Below are 19629 nucleotides of genomic sequence, written 5' to 3'. Positions count from 1 at the left end.
GTAAGTTTTAATATCTAATAAAAACACTAGAAATCAATACATATAAGCACAGCAATATTTTACTTTAATCAAAATTATTATAATACTTACAAATATTTCTTATTTTCGTAGACGTCGTGCAACTTTAATACATGTGGGTGTTCTATTAGCTTCAAGATGGCGATCTCTCGCTCCACCTGTGGAGAAATAAGAAATAAGAAAAAATATTGAACTCACAGCAAAAAACAACAACAAAAATTAATTTTAATGCATCACAACTAAGCATGGGAACGTAAATAATTTAACGGTTCAGGTTCCTCGTAACAATTCCAGTTCCTTAATGGCTTCATTTATGATTCTTTTAGTACTTGTAAGGAATAAATGTTTGTAAAACTGATCATTTGACAATAGAATTGCATATCTGATCATTTTAATGATAATTCAATGTAAAACAATTCTCGCAAAAGGTGTATTTTTCAGTCTTTTGTTGGAATAACGACAGTTTTTTTAGAGGCACTGTAATCCAATAATTAGCCTTAAAGGTGCAATATGTAACATTTTCTGTATGCTAGAGGTTGCTAGAGGCCTATTCAAAACAAAGGCGTAGCTTGATGACGCCAAGTTTGAGCGCGGAATCTTGGGACATGTGGTCTTCACCTCACAGCCGGTGGAAATAATCGCGAGAGGACTCGGGAAGAAATCATATTCATGGATGCAATTATTAACATTACTGTAGTATGAAGTAGAGCAGGACCGAGTGTTGTGGGAGCTGAACGAGGCCGCTGAAGCGATTGCGCAACACACGCCGTGAGCAGCGGAACTTTTATTATCCCGCAGTCGCCGGCGCTGCTTCCGCTTTTTCGGTCATGAGTATGAGGTAACGCAGCTGTTTATCATATTAGATACATTTGAGTGTGTTGAAAATAATGTTATAACATTACTCTGTGTGTTCGCTCGGTGGCTGCTATGAGACACTTGTTGCACACTGCAGTAAGACAGATCGACTTTAGAAAATCATATTAAATGCTGGATGCAGGATTAATTTTAAAGCGTATTGTATGATGGAGAAAATTCTGTATTACTGTTACTAAAAATAAAGCTGCATCTGATTATGCTATGTTAGCTACTTCACAAAATAGTGTTTTTCTCTGAGACATGGTAAAGCATGGTACTTGCAAAAAAATCAAGAAAATTAGATTTACACAAAAAGACTAAACGTGTTGAGCTATATAACAACAATTAGTTTCCTGTCTATAAATGTAACCAAACAGTTGTTCATACTCATTTGTGAATATTTGCTAGATGTCTGTTCTATGTGCGAGCTGGAAAAAAAATACTGTATTTGTACATAGTCCTGGCTGTGTAAATAAAATGTATGTAGCCACTCAGCAGTAGGCGTATCCACTCATGATGGAGGAGGAGAGAGAGTGAGCAAGCAAGCAGGACATTGGTAGAAAGATTAAAAAGAAAGATACATTGCAATATATATTGCAAGATATAGTGCAATATTACCAAAAAATATTTGAAATGGTCAGAGGAATATAATTGGAAGAAGGGTTATGATCAGACAAAAGCTTTAGGACCTGCGTGATTATATTGGAGAAGCTTTCCAGCGCTGGAGAGTCTTTAGAGAACGGGAAGGCTTGAAAACTAATGCCAAGGTTGCTTTGTTTCTGCTCGATACGCGAGTAACATTGGTTTTTACCCTTTCACATAACCAAGATATGCTATTGTTGTTGTTGATGCAACTAATTCATCCATACTTGCAACAGCTGTTAGTGGTTGCCTGTGTTACATAGCATGTTTGTTACTTTGGGGGCGAAGCAATCACGTGGGGGGGTGGGGGGTGGGGGTGTTGTTTTGGTGTCGATTTCAAATATCAACAGCGTTTCTCATAAATTGCTTACCGCACCTTTAACTATAGTAAACAATCCTAAACTAACAAAAAGTGTGCTAGCATACTTCATTCATATATTTATTTTATAAATTACTACCAACAAAATTCATATTGGGTATAATTTAACTACACATTGTCAGTCTGATTTAGGGCTGCACAATAATGGTTAAACTGATAATCAAATTTGCTCAAAATTATAATCACGATTATTAATCACGATTATTCTATCAAAAAGGGTAATGTAGTTATGCCATTTTGCACATTCTTTACCAACCTACACTTCACCCAAAAGGCCTGTAGGTGGCACACCAACTTCATTTAACCAACTATGATAACTTCGTTAGATGGTAAATAATACAAAACACATGGTTTTGGTGAACACTTTGTAGTCTGTATTCACATTAGATTTTAAAGCAACACAATTCGTTTGCGAATGAGACAAACCACAGATTCAGATCACCCTGCAAATTATATATATATATATATATATATAAAAATATATATATAACATATATAACACATATATAAACTGTCCCTGGCTGGGGACATTCTAAAATGCTTAACGTGGCTTAATGTACTAAGACAGTGATATTAAAAGACCAAACTCCGTGAACATCATATTAAACCATACTGTACAGCAAAGCAGATGAGCCCAGAATATGAACGCAATGTGTTTAATTACACGTTAAGTGTTTTCCTCCCATAGAAAACCGTTAAAGAAAAAGCTTAACGTCACTTAATGTAGCCTATAAGTGATATTAAAAGATCAAATTCTGCACAAACCAATTTTTCTGTATAGTATGTTCTATTAGTACAGTATTTTAATGTCACTGTCCATTAAGCCACGTTAAGCGTTTTCTTTATGGGAGGAAAAGGCTTAATTAAACGTGTTGCATTCATATTCTGGGCTCATCTGCTTTTCTGTACATATTGCTTTATTAGTATGGTGTTCACTAAGTTTGGTTTGTTAATAATACTGTCTTAGTAAATTAAGCCACGTTAAGCTTTTTCACGTTAAGCGTTTTAGAATGTCCCAGTGGCGATATCATTTTCAACTGATTAACATTATGAAAACAGGTAAAACCTTTAGGAAATTCAAAAGATAAAACAGCGAAACTCCTAATATTATTTCCAATAATTCCAAACTATGTTCATTTTCCCGATTGAATTGTCACATAGGTTGCAAAAGTGCATTCTGCAAACAGTAAGGTGGAGATCCGCGTTGCATTTGTTGGAATTCATCGCTGAAGGTTTGATCATGGCAGATTTAGTCACACAAATAGTACAAGTGGCTTGTGAAGAAACAAAGACTGGCTGTATGACACTTTCAATGAAGCAGAATTTCGCTGTGGAGATCGCTAAACTACAGCGCACATGTTTGTTTTCAGATCATCAGCGCTTCTTCCGCATTTAGAGGGAGCGCGTGCACATAATTGCCAGATTGCACAGATTAAGTAAAACACCGGGAAGACAGTATATCTTTTTAAGGGAAAAGCTCTATTTGGGGGATTTAAGCTCTTTGCATCTAGCAACCACAAGCATATCCCAAAGAAAAAACACGTTTACAGGATAAATAACAAGCGGGCCAATATCGTGACGATTATTTGTAATCAATCGAGAGAAGCCGATATCGTTATCGCGATTAAAATACGATTAATCGTGCAGCCCTAGTCTGATTTAAGACTCACAGTTAGTTGAAAGATCAAGCTGTTTCTAAGGGGGCCTTTACACGACAAGGTTTTCAACAACAACAACAACAAAAAACAACTTTATGAGTTTTGGCTGTTCATTTATACGACAATGGCGTTTTGGGGGCCTGAAAACGCAAACTTTTGAAAACTGGAACCCTTATCATCTCAGTGTAAAATACAAAAACGTGAATTTGTGAAAACCGTGACGTCATGCACATGCGTATTACATGTTCAGTCTACAGGAATGCGAAAATACTTGACAGCCAAAATAACAAAGTCGCCAACTACTGGCCGGGCAGCATAATACAGTGTTTTCGTGGATCAGTGTGAACGGATCGTTTTGACAATGCTGTCGTCTGTACGCGAAACTTCAAAAAAAGCAAAGGAAAATTTGTTGTTTTTAGTACATTGTTGTCATGTAAACGTACCCTAATCCACTAAAAGAAATGACTCAGAGTCATTTTTTCAGGAATCTGACTGTACTGGTCGTGTTGTATGTTTTTGCTTCACTAAAAAGAACCAGCTCATAATTCTCATTCATTCGAGAATGGGATTAAACTACAGTAGTCAACATTTGATGTGGATCAAAAAAGCTCATCAAAGTTGTCCTAAGTAGAAGGTTTTAAGACAACTTTGATGAAAGATTTTGATCCACTTCAAATGTTGACTACTATAGTTGCGCTGTATGTTTTTGATTCACTACTTCAATTTTGAACTGATACAGCAGTGTTTGGGAGCAGTCAAATCACAACTTAAACACATCGCAGCTAGGCTGCTGAACTGAGTGGTTTCATAAATGTAAAATGAAAAATGATCACAGATCAGCAAAAAACCTCCGAGTTCGGAGCCCCGTGTCAGGAAGAGCACACCTTTGCAGAATTCTTCAGGAATAGTACACAGCACAAGTCTGAAAGCAAAGCATACTTGTCATTCTATTGAACAAACTATGCTTCTCTAATTTGATTCCCACAGATAAACATAGATTCTCACTGAATCAAGCTTATGCTGACTTATATAGCTAGTCTATATGAAGGATCTCTCTGACCTGACAGGGAACCAGCGAAAATCTTAAAATCGTAAGCACTTCGTAAAAAACAGCTCATAAGTCAGAGACTGAACCTAAGATTGTGCCAGTTGTAAGCAAGACAATCGTCTTTGATTTACATCACTGTCTTCTGGAATATTCCTAGCATGCACACCTGCCACTGCAAATCAGAACAGAGGATGGGGACGTAGACTATATTTCCTGAACCCACCTGACCCTAATGTTCCACAGCAGCACTTTGGTCACGTTCTCAAACCCCCCTGAATTACTTACGCTCACCCAAACACACTATACTACAGTAAAGACTGCTCAAGTGACTCTATAACACTTTGAAATTTATGGAGTCAAACTTCAAGCTTCAGTTAACTTCAGTTAACAGTAACTCTTTAGCTTGACTTGGACCTCGTTTTCCATTGACTCTTCAAAGGACAGCCAATGATTTACAAAAAAATTGCATCTTGAATCATGTATGGCAACATTGTTCACAAACACAAAACACAAATTCATTCAAAGAAAACGTTCAAAAGTCTGTAAAATCAGTTATGTACATTAGGGTTTTATGTTACATCTAATGTTGTTAAATTCATGTTTATTGCATTTTTAAAATTTCATGTGTTACCATGATGGTGTTTAGTGTTTGTGTGAATGACACTGTGTGCACCTTCTATATATTAGTATTGTCCTTCTCAGCTTGTGGAAAAGCTTCTTGTGATGAACTTGGATTCATCATGTGACTCTCATCACCACTGTGATTGGTGGTTGTCAGTGTATTACGAAGGTACAAAACAGATATTAGCACTTCAATAGGTTGGTAAATTAACATTATATCAGTTAATGAAATACTGTTTTTTTTTTTACAGTAAATTTAACAGAATATTTTTATAGTGTGTAAAATAAACAGTTATGAACCGTAATTATTCAATATAAACCTATAAATTATACGGTTTTGAACTGTAAAATAGACAGCTGTCCCATAAAACCTAAAACGTTGCTACCTTATTTTTTACGGTAAAGTTCTGCTGCCGTTTTTTTACCGTAAATTTTACGGGAATTTTTTTTTTTTTTTTTTACAGTGTAGTAGAAATTCTGACCATAGTGTTGATTCCACCACATCACATGTTTGAAAACATTCTATGGAAATGACATTTTTGGAATAAAAGGACTGTCTCCTTTGTCTCGCTTATGTTAAATTCATAGTTAATGTTTTATGTATCCTAAATGCACAGTTAAATCATAGTTTTGTCACATGATCTTTCAGAAATCATTCTATTATACTGATTTGCTGTTCAAGAAACATTTCCAATATTTTTATAACAATGTTTTTGTGCAAACCATGATACATTTTTTAAGGATTATTTGATGAATAGAAAGTAAAAAAAAAAAAAAAACCTGCATATATATGAAATAGAAATCTTTTGTAACATTATAAATGTCTTTACTGTTGTTTTTGATCAATTTAATGTATCTTTGCTGAAAAAAGTACCAATTTCATAAAAAAAAAAAAAAAAAATACTGACCCCAAACTTTTGAACAGTTGTGTGCCTCCTTATATACACACTGCTCGAAAAAATTAAAAGAACACTTTGAAAACACATCAGATCTCAATGGGGAAAAATATCATGTTGGATATCTATACTGATATGGACTGGGTAAATGTGTTAGGAATGAAAGGATGCCACATCGTTTGATGGAAATGCAAATTAAATTAACCTACAGAGGACTCAATTCAAAGACACCCTGAAAATCAAAGTGAAAAAATGATGCAGCAGGCTTGTCCATTTTGGTGAAATTTCATTGCAGCAACTCAAAATGATAATAGTTTGTATGGACAATTCTTGTGTTAAATGGCAAATGCCAATCAAGATCCACGGTGCCGGGCAGTGAGCACAGAGCCCACTAGAGGACGTCGGGCATGGACTGCCTATGCAACCTTTGTCCAGGTATCACCTCATGCTACTCTGCTACTTAACTGACCAGATCAATATCCCAGGAGTTTAACTGACTTGATGCTATTCTCTAAAGTGTTCCTTTAATTTTTTTGAGCAGTGTATATATGAGAAACCCCCAATTCTTCAGCCCACAGTTGGTTTGTTCACTATAAGCAGAACAACCATCACTGTTCCCTTCAGAAAAGCACTTAAACCCAGGTTGCTCCATGAGGGGATTGTGCCAATAATAATTCTGAAATGCTGTTGCATGTTGACAAAGTGTGAAAGCCATGGAAACACATTCGGCCTTGCTATGTGGCATAAAAAATAATGATGTGTCTATTTGCAAATAGCCCACCTTGTTGGCACATGCTATTTACATTAACTCTGCCCACTAATGTCTGATTGATTCCAGACAAAATTAGAAAAGAAATGCCTGTGCTAACGGTTGGTGTTAGCTTTTGACGTGTTTTTGACAAGTTTGAATCCATCGTTTTCCGAACTCATTCTTCTCTCTCTTTCCCCATCGCATATCAGCTTGGAGAGTTTTCAATAAAAACGAAGAAAATATATCAAAAGTAAATGAGTATTTAACAGTAGGAATAAAGTGTGGCAGCGGCACTAAGTGCAAATAGTGACAGATTCTATTTACACTAAGTGAAAATAGCAGTATTTTCTTTGCACTAAGCGTAAATAGTAATTAGATGCTATTTGTACAAAGTATAAATAGTTGTTAGATGGTATTTATACTTAGTGCCAATAGTGGCAAATACTACTTGCACCTCAGTGTATAGTAGTATATTACATACTGTTTTTTATATATATATATATATATAGGTTAAATAGCCTCTGCAAAAAAAAAAATTACGTTTCTATGCAATGCAAACCCATCTATTATAACTAGCCTCTGTATTCTGGTAAATACCTGATTTATTTGGCTTCATGACCTGATATCACCTGCTCAACACTGCGTTAAAGTCCTTCACTTGCTGTTTTAATCAGGCATACAGATGTGATGACTATTCAGGGAATAAACAATCTGGCCAATGGCTGAAGAGAGCGTTGGAACAACCACGGAAATCCCGGACAAAGCCATCTTGACAAACGTGGCACCACATCAAAACTCACTGAATGGCTGATCCAAAGCCAGTCAGAAGAGCCAAGCAGGGAATTTGGCTGAGTGGAATGTCATTCAACACAAGGATGTGCCACTGGATCTCTACTGAGCATAAACCGCACTCAGGGGGTTGAGGGAAGCCAGTGGGAGGAGAAATCTGTACTGTTGAGGACTACTCGATAAAAGCAAATTAAGTCAGGCTGAGGATGTCTATTAAACATAGAAAAATCTATCCGTAAGTGTTACAGTACCATTCATCTCAATGGCAGTAGCTCAATGGGAACATGCCAACTCGAAAGTATGTGCGCTTGCATATTTGCTCAATTCCAGAAACATTTTTGGTAACACTTGGATGGGGAACAACTGTCACTTTTAACTAGTTGCTTATTAGCTGTTTATTAGTACTTATAAAGCACATATTAATGCCTTAAGGGGTTGTTCACATATCGCATCTAAAAACTGATTAATTGGTTCTTGTCACATGACCTGCGGTGCACTTGCGGCATTCTGAAAAGTTGAGATGTTTTTATCTCGGCGTAGCATAGGCATGCCTGGAAAAATGAGCACGCCGCACCGCATGTGCATCGAGACTGCCCCGCTTTTATTATGAGTGCACTTGCCGCGCGCCTACATTTGAAATAATGAATTTGCGCACGCAAAATACGTGATATGTGAACGGCCCCTTATTCTGCATGACCAAATTCTACATCCCTGAATCCTACCCCATACCTAAACTTAAACGCTTCAACTACCTTACTAACTATTAATAAGCAGTAAATTAAGAGTTTATTGAGGCAAAAGTCATAGTTAATAGTGAATACTGTATGTGTTCCCCATACCAGTGTTACCAAATTTGAGCAAAATCACCTAAAAAAGGTAGTAAAAAGTTATGAGAGATTTTTCTTACAGCCTAAATACATGTAAGTGTTCGCATCTTAATTTTCTAAAAAATAAAAAAAAATATATGGTAACACTTTATTTTAGGGTCTTTTAAATAGTTGCTTATTAGCATGCATATTACTAGAATATTGGCTATTTATTAGTACTTATTAAGCACATAATAATGCCTTACTCTGCATGACCTTATTCTACATTCTTAATCCTACCCAATACCTAAACTTAACAACTACCTTACTAACTATTAATAAGCAGTAAATTAGGAGTTTATTGAGGGAAAAGTCGTAGTTAATAGTTTATATGTGTTCCCTATACTAAAGTGTTACCAAATATATAAGGTAATGCGTATTTTAACAAATGTCATGAATTATTAATTCATAAATATCTGCACATTTTTTTGGAAAATTACACCACATGACATTTTACAACCTCAACTAACCTTGCCTTGGCAAAAAAAGTTAAGTTATCTAATATTCTAAGAGACTTGTTGACCTTGACACAAAATATATGATGTAGTTTCCTATTTTTATTTATGTATGTTTTTTTTTTCCCTGTTTGAGGGTGCACCACATGACTTCAGTAGTACCTTATGCGGAAATATTTAAAAATAATAATAATAATAATAATAATAATAATAATAATAATAAGCAACAAAGCAGTTGGTTAATATAATTTTCTAAAACAATAATAAAAGATAATGAAAATCAGGTGTACTTTTCTAATATTTCATAATTTTAATTAGGCCTTTTTTCATTGTGATATCAGAATGTGATATCAAAATATCAGATGTTTACCCTGGCATTTTTGACTATGTTGAATTTTTTTTTTTAATGAATTTCAATTAGGGCTGGAACAATAAATGGATGCATCACTCGATTCTGAGATTTTCCGAATGCATCACGATTTTCTCTCTAATCGATTCTGAGCTTAGTTTTTAACAGCAGATGGCGCTCTAGGCTAGTTTTTAACCGCACATTCAAATGCTCATGAAGAAGAGCGCTGAAGAATCTGAGAATGTACTTTCACCTCAGAATGCTTTTATGACGTGAGATTAATGTAAACAGCCCACTGCGAACACCCTTGTAGTTCACTTCAACCTTTTCGAACTTTATGAATGATTATTTTATGTAAGGTTCAAGTGATGTGTGTAAGGAATTGGAAGCAAGCAGAGTATGGCTGTTTCTAAAGCACGCAGTGCCATCTGCTGTTAAAAACTAAGCTCATAATCAATTCGAGAGAGAATCGCGATGTGTTCGGAAAATATCAGAATCGATCCAGATTTGCGACGCATCAATTTATTGTCCCAGCACTAATTTCAATACAGAAATACAGAAATGCCACTCACAGAAGATGTGAATTCAAGTCATTTTATGTAGGAATTGCAATATTAATGTACTTTTTTTTTTTTATTACCAGAGCCATCTTTTGAATCGGTTGAATTATTAGGACTAATTACATTGTGAATACATTTTGAAGATATAAGCTGAATGTTATCTGCAACAAGCCCTTTAGAACGTAGTAGCTCTTCTAGATTTGTGAAACTTGGACGCTCCGTGGCAGATAAATTCCTCATGATTAAAGATTTGCTGCAAATGAGCCTGACTCTCTCCTCCGTCCACCCTACGCTCGCCAACTTCTCATTGCTCCATCTTACCATATTGACCCATTCCCTCAAAATGTCAGTTTGCCGACACCTGTGCACCTACTTCTATGAATAGCCGAGCGTTAATTAACTCTACACATCTGTGTGCATGCAGCCATCCAATTTCCATATAACTTCATTAGCAAGTTATTACACCGGGTCTGGCCTAGACTCTACGCCACTTTGAGTAGGCCGGCAGAGATTCGGGTTCAGGTTGCAGGGTTCTTGATTTGTGGGGGTGAGTTGAGAGGAAGGCAATCAACAGAGCCAAATCGTTAAAATGAAGGCAGATCATTAGATTTGACTGAGAACACCTCTGCGCGTCGGTGAGTTCGCCAAGCTCTTGTGGGTCACCGGGTTTCGAAGTCTAATAATTAGCGATAATGTAAGTGCCGTGCAGTAATATAGAGAGCAACATGAACCTCATTTTCAAAAATGACCCTGAAAAGTTTCTTTTGACAGTCCGTCGCACAAAGTCAAGGTCGAGTAAGCGTTGCAAGACTGACACTAATCCAAATTGGTTATTTGACTGGGAAATAATTCGTCTTGTAGATTCTCTCACACTCATTATTGAGTTGCTAACTCAAAACGTACAGGAATCATTTGTGTAAACTCGCTGATCGTTATTGGTCTGTAGAAAGCAGTCACGGAGGTCATCTCCACTTGCGCTAAGGGAGCTAATGATTGAATTCTAGGGGTACTACTGTAGATTTTTCATCTTTTTTTTTTGTGGAAACAAGTTGAGTTGGAGAGGAGGGTGGTTTAGATGAGAGATAGCCTCATACATTTTAAAGGAAAAACACACACCAATTCTTTAAGGGGTTCAATATAATTCATTATGCACAATCAGTGTAATTTGAAGGTACAGATGGTGTGTCGAAAAGGGGTAATAAAACACCCCATGGAAAGGTGGTTTGGAAATGGGATGGTTTAGATAAATTAACCATGGCGGAGTGCTAAACCAACAGCTGTTTCAATCCAAGTGCATTTTAGAGCCAGTTGGTTGAAATTTCCACACAGGAGGCTTCATTAACTAAACAGCTAGAGTGGTTTGTAAACTGCTATCTTGCTGTAGCTTAACACTCATACATAGCATTATTACACCAAACATTCAGTATAATACTGCAATTATGTGTTTTATTGTAATTAGATTTGGTACATATGCAAAAACTTCAGACATTCGACAAATAAGTTGGAATTGCACCGCCATGAAGCAAACATTAGCATTAGCCAAGTAAACAAATGTTAACGACATTAGCAAAGTAGCAAAATAGTATAATAGTAACAACATTTGTACAATTTCCAAAAAATGTGGGTAGTACTTGCACTAACGCCACAACGCAAGTATGGTGAGTGTTGCTATGTGGTTCTTGAAGGGGTTCTGAGTGTTTTTTAGCGGTTTTCTATGACTTAGCACCACTATTTACAATAGAAGTATTCTAGGGCCAGTTTTTTGTTTTTTAACACTGACAGGAGAAATGACAAGCAATAAGTGGAAGCTACGCTTTGAGTACAACATAAAAGGAAGTTATCCTAACTACTGTATCTTAACGAGATAAAATGCTGCTGCTGTACGAACTACAAAAGGCGCCTTGCTCAAACACAGAGCCACAGAAGGGACAAAACAGTGATTGTGATCCAACAAATTAAACATTGAATAATAAATTTGGCCAGAAAAACCTCTGAAAATTGTGCATTTCAATGGATACATGACTTCAGAGTGTGTTGCACTGACATAGCAATTTGCCCATGGTGCACTGCATGCTAACTTTGTTTTATTCTAGATCTGAATCCTTCTAATTTGTTTGCACTGAACAATTAAGCCAGTACTTATGCAATAATAATCAGCTTCAACGATGGCTAATTTGTCTTGCTCAAAGGCATTCCCATGAATACCGTTTCTAAAATGGCAGCTTTGCTCCTACTTTAGTTAATTAGGGTAATTACTTAGCTAGCAAGGTAAATTCATTGTTTCAAGTTAATTCAAAATGCTTTAATTGCATAACAAAAATACATGGGTTCTCAAGACATAAAGAGCTTTTTGTAAAGATTGTAAAGCAGTAAATAAAAATTATTTTAATTTGCTTCCCCTAGTGGTCAGGAGCAACTTGAAATGCTGCTCCCTTTCCATTAATGCTGTTGTGTTGTTAACGTGCAGCTTTGCTAATATTGTGTTGTGCCTCCTATAGTCTGTTTTGCTGTTAGTTAAGTTTTGACAATGCTGTCATGGAAAAATAAAGATAATGTGTTGGAATGTAATAGAATTGGTATGCATACTATAATGCCACGGCAAGTCAAACAAACATTGACAACACGACAACATTAAGACCCAGTTTCACAGAGAGGGCTTAGACTAAGCCAGGATTAGGCCTTAGTTCAATTAGGATATTTAAGCAGCTTTTATAAACGTATCCTAGAAAAACAAAATTACTGGTGTGCATCTTGAGACAAAACAATGGCCCTGACATATTTTAACTCCCTGGGGTCGGCGGTCACACCGGCATTACCACCTTGGTTTTTTTCTTTGTGCAAAAGAGACTCAAAATACTCCGTCGATTTTGGACATACAGATAAGAGTTATACATCATTCAAAACTGTGAAAAGTCTTCTTTTATTTGATATGTCAGTTCAAGTTGCTTTCAGTTAAAACAGCTCAAACCTATATTTTTTCTAGGACTAGCTTAAGCCTTGTCTGTGAAACTGGGGGTAACATCAGTAACACTTCAGAATACTGTTCTGTCATTAATGATTAACTACACAGGAACAAATGAGTAACACAATATTAACATTCTAGTAACAGCTATTAACTAACAAGAAACACTGCTTAATTAATAAGTAATAGCGCTCAGTTGAGTGAGGTAGTTCACTCTTAGCTAATCAGTAACTACCATTTTTTTTTTTTTTTTTTCATACCTCCCAGAGTTATTCCTTCTGAAGGATTTGGTAATACTTGAGTCATTACTAGTGGGTTACAATGATCTTCACTTAAGAATTAGTTATACATCATGCACTATTCACATTAGTTATGAACCTGTATATAGTAGTTCTTAGTAGTACTCTGGGAGGGGTAACACTTTAGTATAGGGAACACATATAAACTACTAACTATGACTTTTCCCTCAATAAACTCCTAAGTTACTGCTTATTAATAGTTAGTAAGGAAGCTGTTAAGTTTAGGTATTGGGGAGGATTAAGAATGTAGAATAAGATCATGCAGAATAAGGCATTAATATGGGCTTAATAAGTACTAATAAATAGCCAATTTTCTAGTAATAAGCATGCTCATAAGCAACTAGTTAAAAGACCCTAAAATAAAGTGTTACCCTGGGAGGTATGAAAAAAAATACTAGTTATTGATTAGCTAATAGTGAATTACCTCATTCAACTGAGCACTATTACTTACTAATTAATTAATTAGAGTTTCTTGTTAGTTACTAGAATGTTAATATTGTGTTACTCATTTGTTCCTGCGTAGTTAGTCATTAATGACGGAACAGTATTCTAAAGTATTACCGTAATATAATTTTTTACATTTTCTGTGGCATCAAGTGGCACTTGCCCATACTAAACTTACTAATCAACCTTATCAATCAACTAGTCAGTTACTGGATTACCAATAAGTTTTGAACTAAAATATTTCATTTCTGTTAAAGGGATAGTTCACCCAAAAATTAAAATGATCCCATGATTTACTCATCCTCAAGCCATCCTGTGTATATGACTTCTCTCAGTCAAACACAATCTGAGTTATATTAAAAAAATATTCTGGCTCTTCCAAGCTTTGTAATGGGAATGAAGGGGGCATGAGATTTAGAAGGTCAAAAAAGTGCATCCATCTATCATAAAAGTAATCCATATGGCTCCAGGTGATTAATAAAGGCCTTCTGAAGTGAAGCGATGGGTTTTTGTCAGAAAAATATCCATATTTAAAACTTGACCTGTGACGTGACGATTTTTGACCTGTGATGCGACGATAAAGCTTGGAAGAGCCAGGATATTTTTTAATACAACTCAGATTGTGTTCATCTGAAAGAAGATAGTCATATACACGTAGGATGGCTTGAAGGTGAGTAAATCATAGGATAATTTTCAATTTTGGGTGAACTATCCCTTTAATGCTGTTGTGCCGTTAATCTGCTAGCTTTGCTAATAGCATTATGTTGCTACTCGTATTGCATGTTTTGCTGTTTGTAAAGTTTTTAAAATCCTTTCATGGAAAAATAAAGATAATTGACTATTTATTGCAATGAGAATGTCCAAGTCTTGATCAAGACCTTGCAGAACAAAACATGAAAAACTATTTCATCCACCAAACTAGTGAAGATGGACATCCCGTCATGTCAAACAAAAGTGCTTCTAACTTCGCGATGGATGAATATCTAGTCTCACTGCAGCTAAAAGGAAAAAGTGAACTGACACATGATGAAACAATCAGCAACCACGTTCAGCAACTGAGCCCTGCAGGAGCCATAGTATCATGATGTTATGCTGCCACATTTTCTCCTTTTCCTCTCCTTTCTCATTCCCTTCATCACAGAATCCCAGAGCTCTGTCACTCACTTTCAAGACCAAGAGCCCTTTACGTACCATGAGATCAGAAAGGGACCGACAGACTGACAGCCATGAATCAAAGTTTCATTTGATCTGAGCCCATTTTATCACTATCCCTCTGATTCTGCTTTAGATTTTGGAAAGTTGCATGGTCCTGGAAAAGCACAAAGGGGAAGCATTTGGGCTGAGCTAAGCTGGTGTGCATACATTCCCCAGTCGTGGTGCTGATGGTGCTAGATAGGTTTGTGCCCTAGGTCTTAGCCGCATCTCTGTTCCTCATTAACACAACATGTGCTGAGTGTGAATGTTCTTTGCAGTGAGTAGAAGCCATGGCAGTGTGAACACAGCTGTTAGCATTGCACAGCGGTGACAAAGACAAAGATAACTGGAAGGGAAGTGCAGGGAAGGGAGGGGGACTGGTATATTGTACTACTGAGCTAAAAGCCTTGTGTTACAAGAGACAAGAGCAGTTTGATGAGTCATTTGAACCACATTAACCTTAACTGTTCATCTTTAATGTTAATAATGTATTATTTAAATTATTGCCAAACGGCTACACACAGACCAGAAACAAGACTCTTTATCAGTAAATGGTGGATAAACAATGGTTTTTTTTTTTTTTTATAAAACAAATTTTCAGTTTATTTGTATGGTGGAATTTAATTACCATTGTAGCTCAACATGCTGCGAATATCACCTACAATCAATATACACCAACAGTCTTCAGCAAAATTTGAATAAACTCAAAATCACTTGGCTCTGGTTAGGGCTGTCAAGTGACTAAAATTTTTAATCTAACTAGCCTACATGATGTGGCAATAATCAAATTAATTGCAAATTAATTGTACATCAAATTTGGCAGAGAAATTACCCCCAAATGATCATTTAAATCATTATTGTGTAAAGCATCAAATATACATTACAAAAAGTAACTTAAAGAAATATTTTATTTGATTCAACAAAGAATTTATTACACATACATTTTTGGACCATGAGGTTGAGTAAATGATGACTGAATTTTCATTTTTGGATGATCTAAAATGTGTTTTTTTTTTGTTTGTTTGTTTGTTTGTTTGTTTGTTTTATAATAAGGAAATGTGAACATTTTTAATGAAATTATATTCTAAATAAACTAAAACTGCCAGTAGGTGGTGGTAAATGTCTTAATATTCGTTCGTTCATTCGTTCAAATGGGTGATTCAGGAGTGAAGTAAATGGTTCTCTTTACGAATGCTCCATTAAATCATTGGTTCACCCAATTCGTTCCAAACACGGATTTAGAAATGAAACTCTGCTGTGTGTTGGAGGTGAACAGTTCTGCTTTGTCTTTATATTTTTGCTGTCAAAATTTAGCAAAACAGACAATGTTGTGTGTAAAATAACAATATTAACTTCTGATTTATTGAACAGTTGCATAAAATCAGTATCACATTTGCACTCATGCTATTCTGGACAGAAAAACAGCACTCGTGTGAAATTGCGCTTGTTACTCGTGTAATATTGCTTATCTATATCATATGATGTAAATGACAGGGGCATTTTTTGCCCCCATATCTTGAATTTTAGGGACATTCTAACTACATTCTATAGGCCTCATCACGCACTGAGTTGTTGCTCTGCATCATTGTCGTCACCAACTGTATGAAAAGTCAGATGACTTTACATTAATTTTAACGTGTTATTTTTTACTGTAATCAATTAATCTAATTAACATGTTAAATCGACAGCCCTAGTTCTGGTATTTTAAGTTTATTGTAATCAGTTATAAGTGCTCAGTTCCCAACCTTATAAGTGAAGGTTTATTTTTTAAGGCAATTAACAGAAGAATTACCTTTCTTAATACTATAGCTGTCAATCAAATGGGTCTCTGGTGAACCACAGTAGCAAAAAGAAGTTGTCTCATAAGAGTTTGAGTGCATTTGTCCTTCTGCAGAGTGTACTTAGACTCTTTTTTCCTGAAGATCAGATGCCGAAGGATGACGTGCTGAATCCATAAAACCTCACCAATGAGACAAACACAAAGCAAGATGAAGAACTACCTGCCCAAACAGTTTGTCTCAAGGTCATGCAAATACACACGAGGCCTCTGCTTCTGATTTGTTTCTGTGTGCTGTGTGTTGCCCTTTATTTGCACAGCCAGCTTTCGTAAGCTGCCGGAAGGCTGCTATGCTTCTCCTGTTTAACTCGCTGCTCAGGGATCAGCTCGGCTTTGTGACATTTGTTGGCATGTTTCAGGAGTACTGAGGGATTCAGATTCGCCTCCTTGTCAGGATAATCTAAAGATTCCGGTCCAAGACGGCAGAATGCTGCCTACTCATCTTTTTCCTCTTGATTTAAAGCACGTTATGCCAGAGGAAACTAATGCAGCTGGAAATGACAGGAAGTTCAGTTCAGAAATCAGCTGAGACAAGAACACCAACTATGAGTCTAAAGAATACGCCCTGAACAATGTAAGAGATAAGGAGATCTTGTCTCTAGGTTCACTTCAAATAGGAAAGGCTTCAGGAAAGACCTTAAATATATAACGAATCAGAACAGCACTTCTTCACCAAGAGTTGCTGTCAAAACAAGGTGCATCACATCAATGATGTTATCTCTACCAGAACAGAGACTTTATGATGTTGTAGGGTTAACAGGCTATGGGTTATCAATAACAGCATGCTGTATTTGATTCCTGGCCTGCATTTACCAAGGGTAAATTGCACTCAAATTGACTTTATTTGAGAGGGAAAGCAGTAGCCTACAACACACTCACATCCACATCGGCAGGATCCAAGTTAATCTCAGCGGTGTTCATCTCCTTTACTGAGAATTTAAAGATCCTAACAAGGGTGCATCATCAATACCTCAGAAACGACGATCGATCTGAAAACACCATGCCTGGATCAGCTCGATCCAACTACGGCAACAGGAGAGATGTGATGACTATATCTCATTCATAGAGATATTTTGATTCTATTCACCACCTTCCACTACGACCAGCCCAGTGTTTGCAGGATACCCACTTTCGCCCCTCCAAGGACACAGTCTTGCTTCCTTCAATCAAGCTCAAAGCTGAAATGGCCTCTTTTGAAAAAAACAAAAAAAAGCCCGTCTCCCAATCACAAGCTGACATGCAATGACAACTCTGTCAATTTAAGCTCTGATGGCAGCTGAGTTATGACACAACTGAGGCACTAGTCGGTGCTAACAGACATATCCTTTTATGACCTTGTCCATAATGGAGTCTAATGGTTTATGATGTGTAGTGCTGGAGAGAAAGGTCATCTGAGGTTTCACTCCACGCAGTCCCCTTTCCTGTGAGCGCAGGGAGAATAATGGGAATGATCTATCATTCCGAGGATTTTTATCACGGTTAAACAGAGGCACCGCTGGTCAAATCTAGGGAATCCTCTTCATGGGTAATGCTGAATGGCGTGGACCAGAACAGATTTACTGCCCTTGGCTAAACTTGGCATGAGGTTAGCACCATCATATCCGTCTGATTTCAAACATGATTGGGATAACCGTATTGAATTTAAGGTGAAGAAATGGGAAGCTGGTAAATGATAGTAGGGGTCAATAGAGCTTTGAGCAGACCCAGACAGGCAACTGCAACACCTTCATAAGTTAAAATCAAATTACCCTTTAAAGGAGAATAATTGCAATAATTCTGCCCTCTAGTTTTACACCTTCTTCGCAAAATCAGGAATGAACAGCCATCCAAAAAGCGAGAAGGCGGCACTACTTGTACAAAATTCAAGAACAAATGGTCCTCTGAATGTAGTGGATGAAGTTCACTTTCCTTTCTATAGATCTCAATAGCCTCAGCAGGTCAATGATGAGGTTAAGCCTTCTAGAGACTGAACCGATCAATATAACTTGGCCAGACCATTACAGCCAGCCCTATAGCCAAGTGACAACTCATAGGTTATTTCTTTTTTAACAAAGTAACTCCAGTTGGAAAGTCTCTATTATTTGTTGAAAAGCTTGAGGTAAAGAGCAAATTCAGTCTAGGTTTGAGTTCCTTCTGGCGGTTTCAGACCAAATACTTATCACATTGAAGTCAATAAAGCTTCAGTGATCTGTATTGGTGTAGGAACATGATTCTTTCTGGCTCAACTTGGCTGCCAATTGTTTTCCTGTCTGGAAAGAGCTTGGCACAAGTGCCTATTGACACATTTAAAAAGGAGCAGCGCTTTGGCCATGAGCCCATATGGAATATCACGATTCCTGAAACACGGTTCAACACTGGAACTTGAGCATGATTGAGCAATTAGGGCTTTCAATCTGCAGGGAGCCGTCGCCACTCATTAGCTCTCACCAGCAGAATCAACATTTTACACCCACCACCAACCTGAGGGTGGTCAGTCGGAATGATGTTAAGCAAAGCACTTCAACATGCTTATTAGCACAAGCTGCCAAGCGCCAAGATGCATCCAGACGGACCGTTTGCCATAAATGAGGCCATGATAAAGATGGAATGGCATGAAATGTAACCCAGCATGGACAAAGATAGCCCTGGCTGTAGATGGCCTGGGTTTTAATTCTTTTTTTTTCGCTTCTGTCCTGCAACAAAGACCACTATGATTTTGCTGGTACCTCAGCAAAACTGAAAGAAACCTCAAAGCAAGAGGCATGTCAAACAGTTCACAGTAATAACCCATTTAAATGAACTGCAGGTTTATTCCTCATAGCCGTGTTTTCATTTGACAAATTAAATATGGCATTTTCCATCATCTGAGCAAAAACAGATCTCATTATCAAGATTACTTGAAGGCTGTTTCAAACTGTAAGCTGTAAAGGTCAAGATGGACTCAAGGTTTGTTGAAATACACCTAAAGAAAATGTCAAAAACCCTGTTCACACTGGCAGTGACTTCAAAACAATGGAAAAGTCGTTT

General features: G+C 36.8%; 1 protein-coding gene across 3 annotated transcripts in view; it reads right to left on the bottom strand.

Annotated features, from left to right (window-relative positions):
- Positions 1–19629, bottom strand: part of brsk2a (BR serine/threonine kinase 2a) — a 243918-nt gene that overhangs the window by 75166 nt on the left and 149123 nt on the right. For all 3 annotated transcript variants that reach the window (XM_051883873.1, XM_051883875.1, XM_051883874.1), the window contains exon 3: positions 91–176. In XM_051883873.1, the coding sequence (XP_051739833.1) occupies positions 91–176 (86 nt within the window). The remainder of the gene's footprint in view (positions 1–90; positions 177–19629) is intronic.

Source organism: Ctenopharyngodon idella, chromosome 24 (assembly GCF_019924925.1).
Source record: "Ctenopharyngodon idella isolate HZGC_01 chromosome 24, HZGC01, whole genome shotgun sequence".
NCBI classification, from domain to species: Eukaryota; Metazoa; Chordata; class Actinopteri; order Cypriniformes; family Xenocyprididae; genus Ctenopharyngodon; species Ctenopharyngodon idella.
This window is presented reverse-complemented; position numbering and strand designations above follow the sequence as displayed.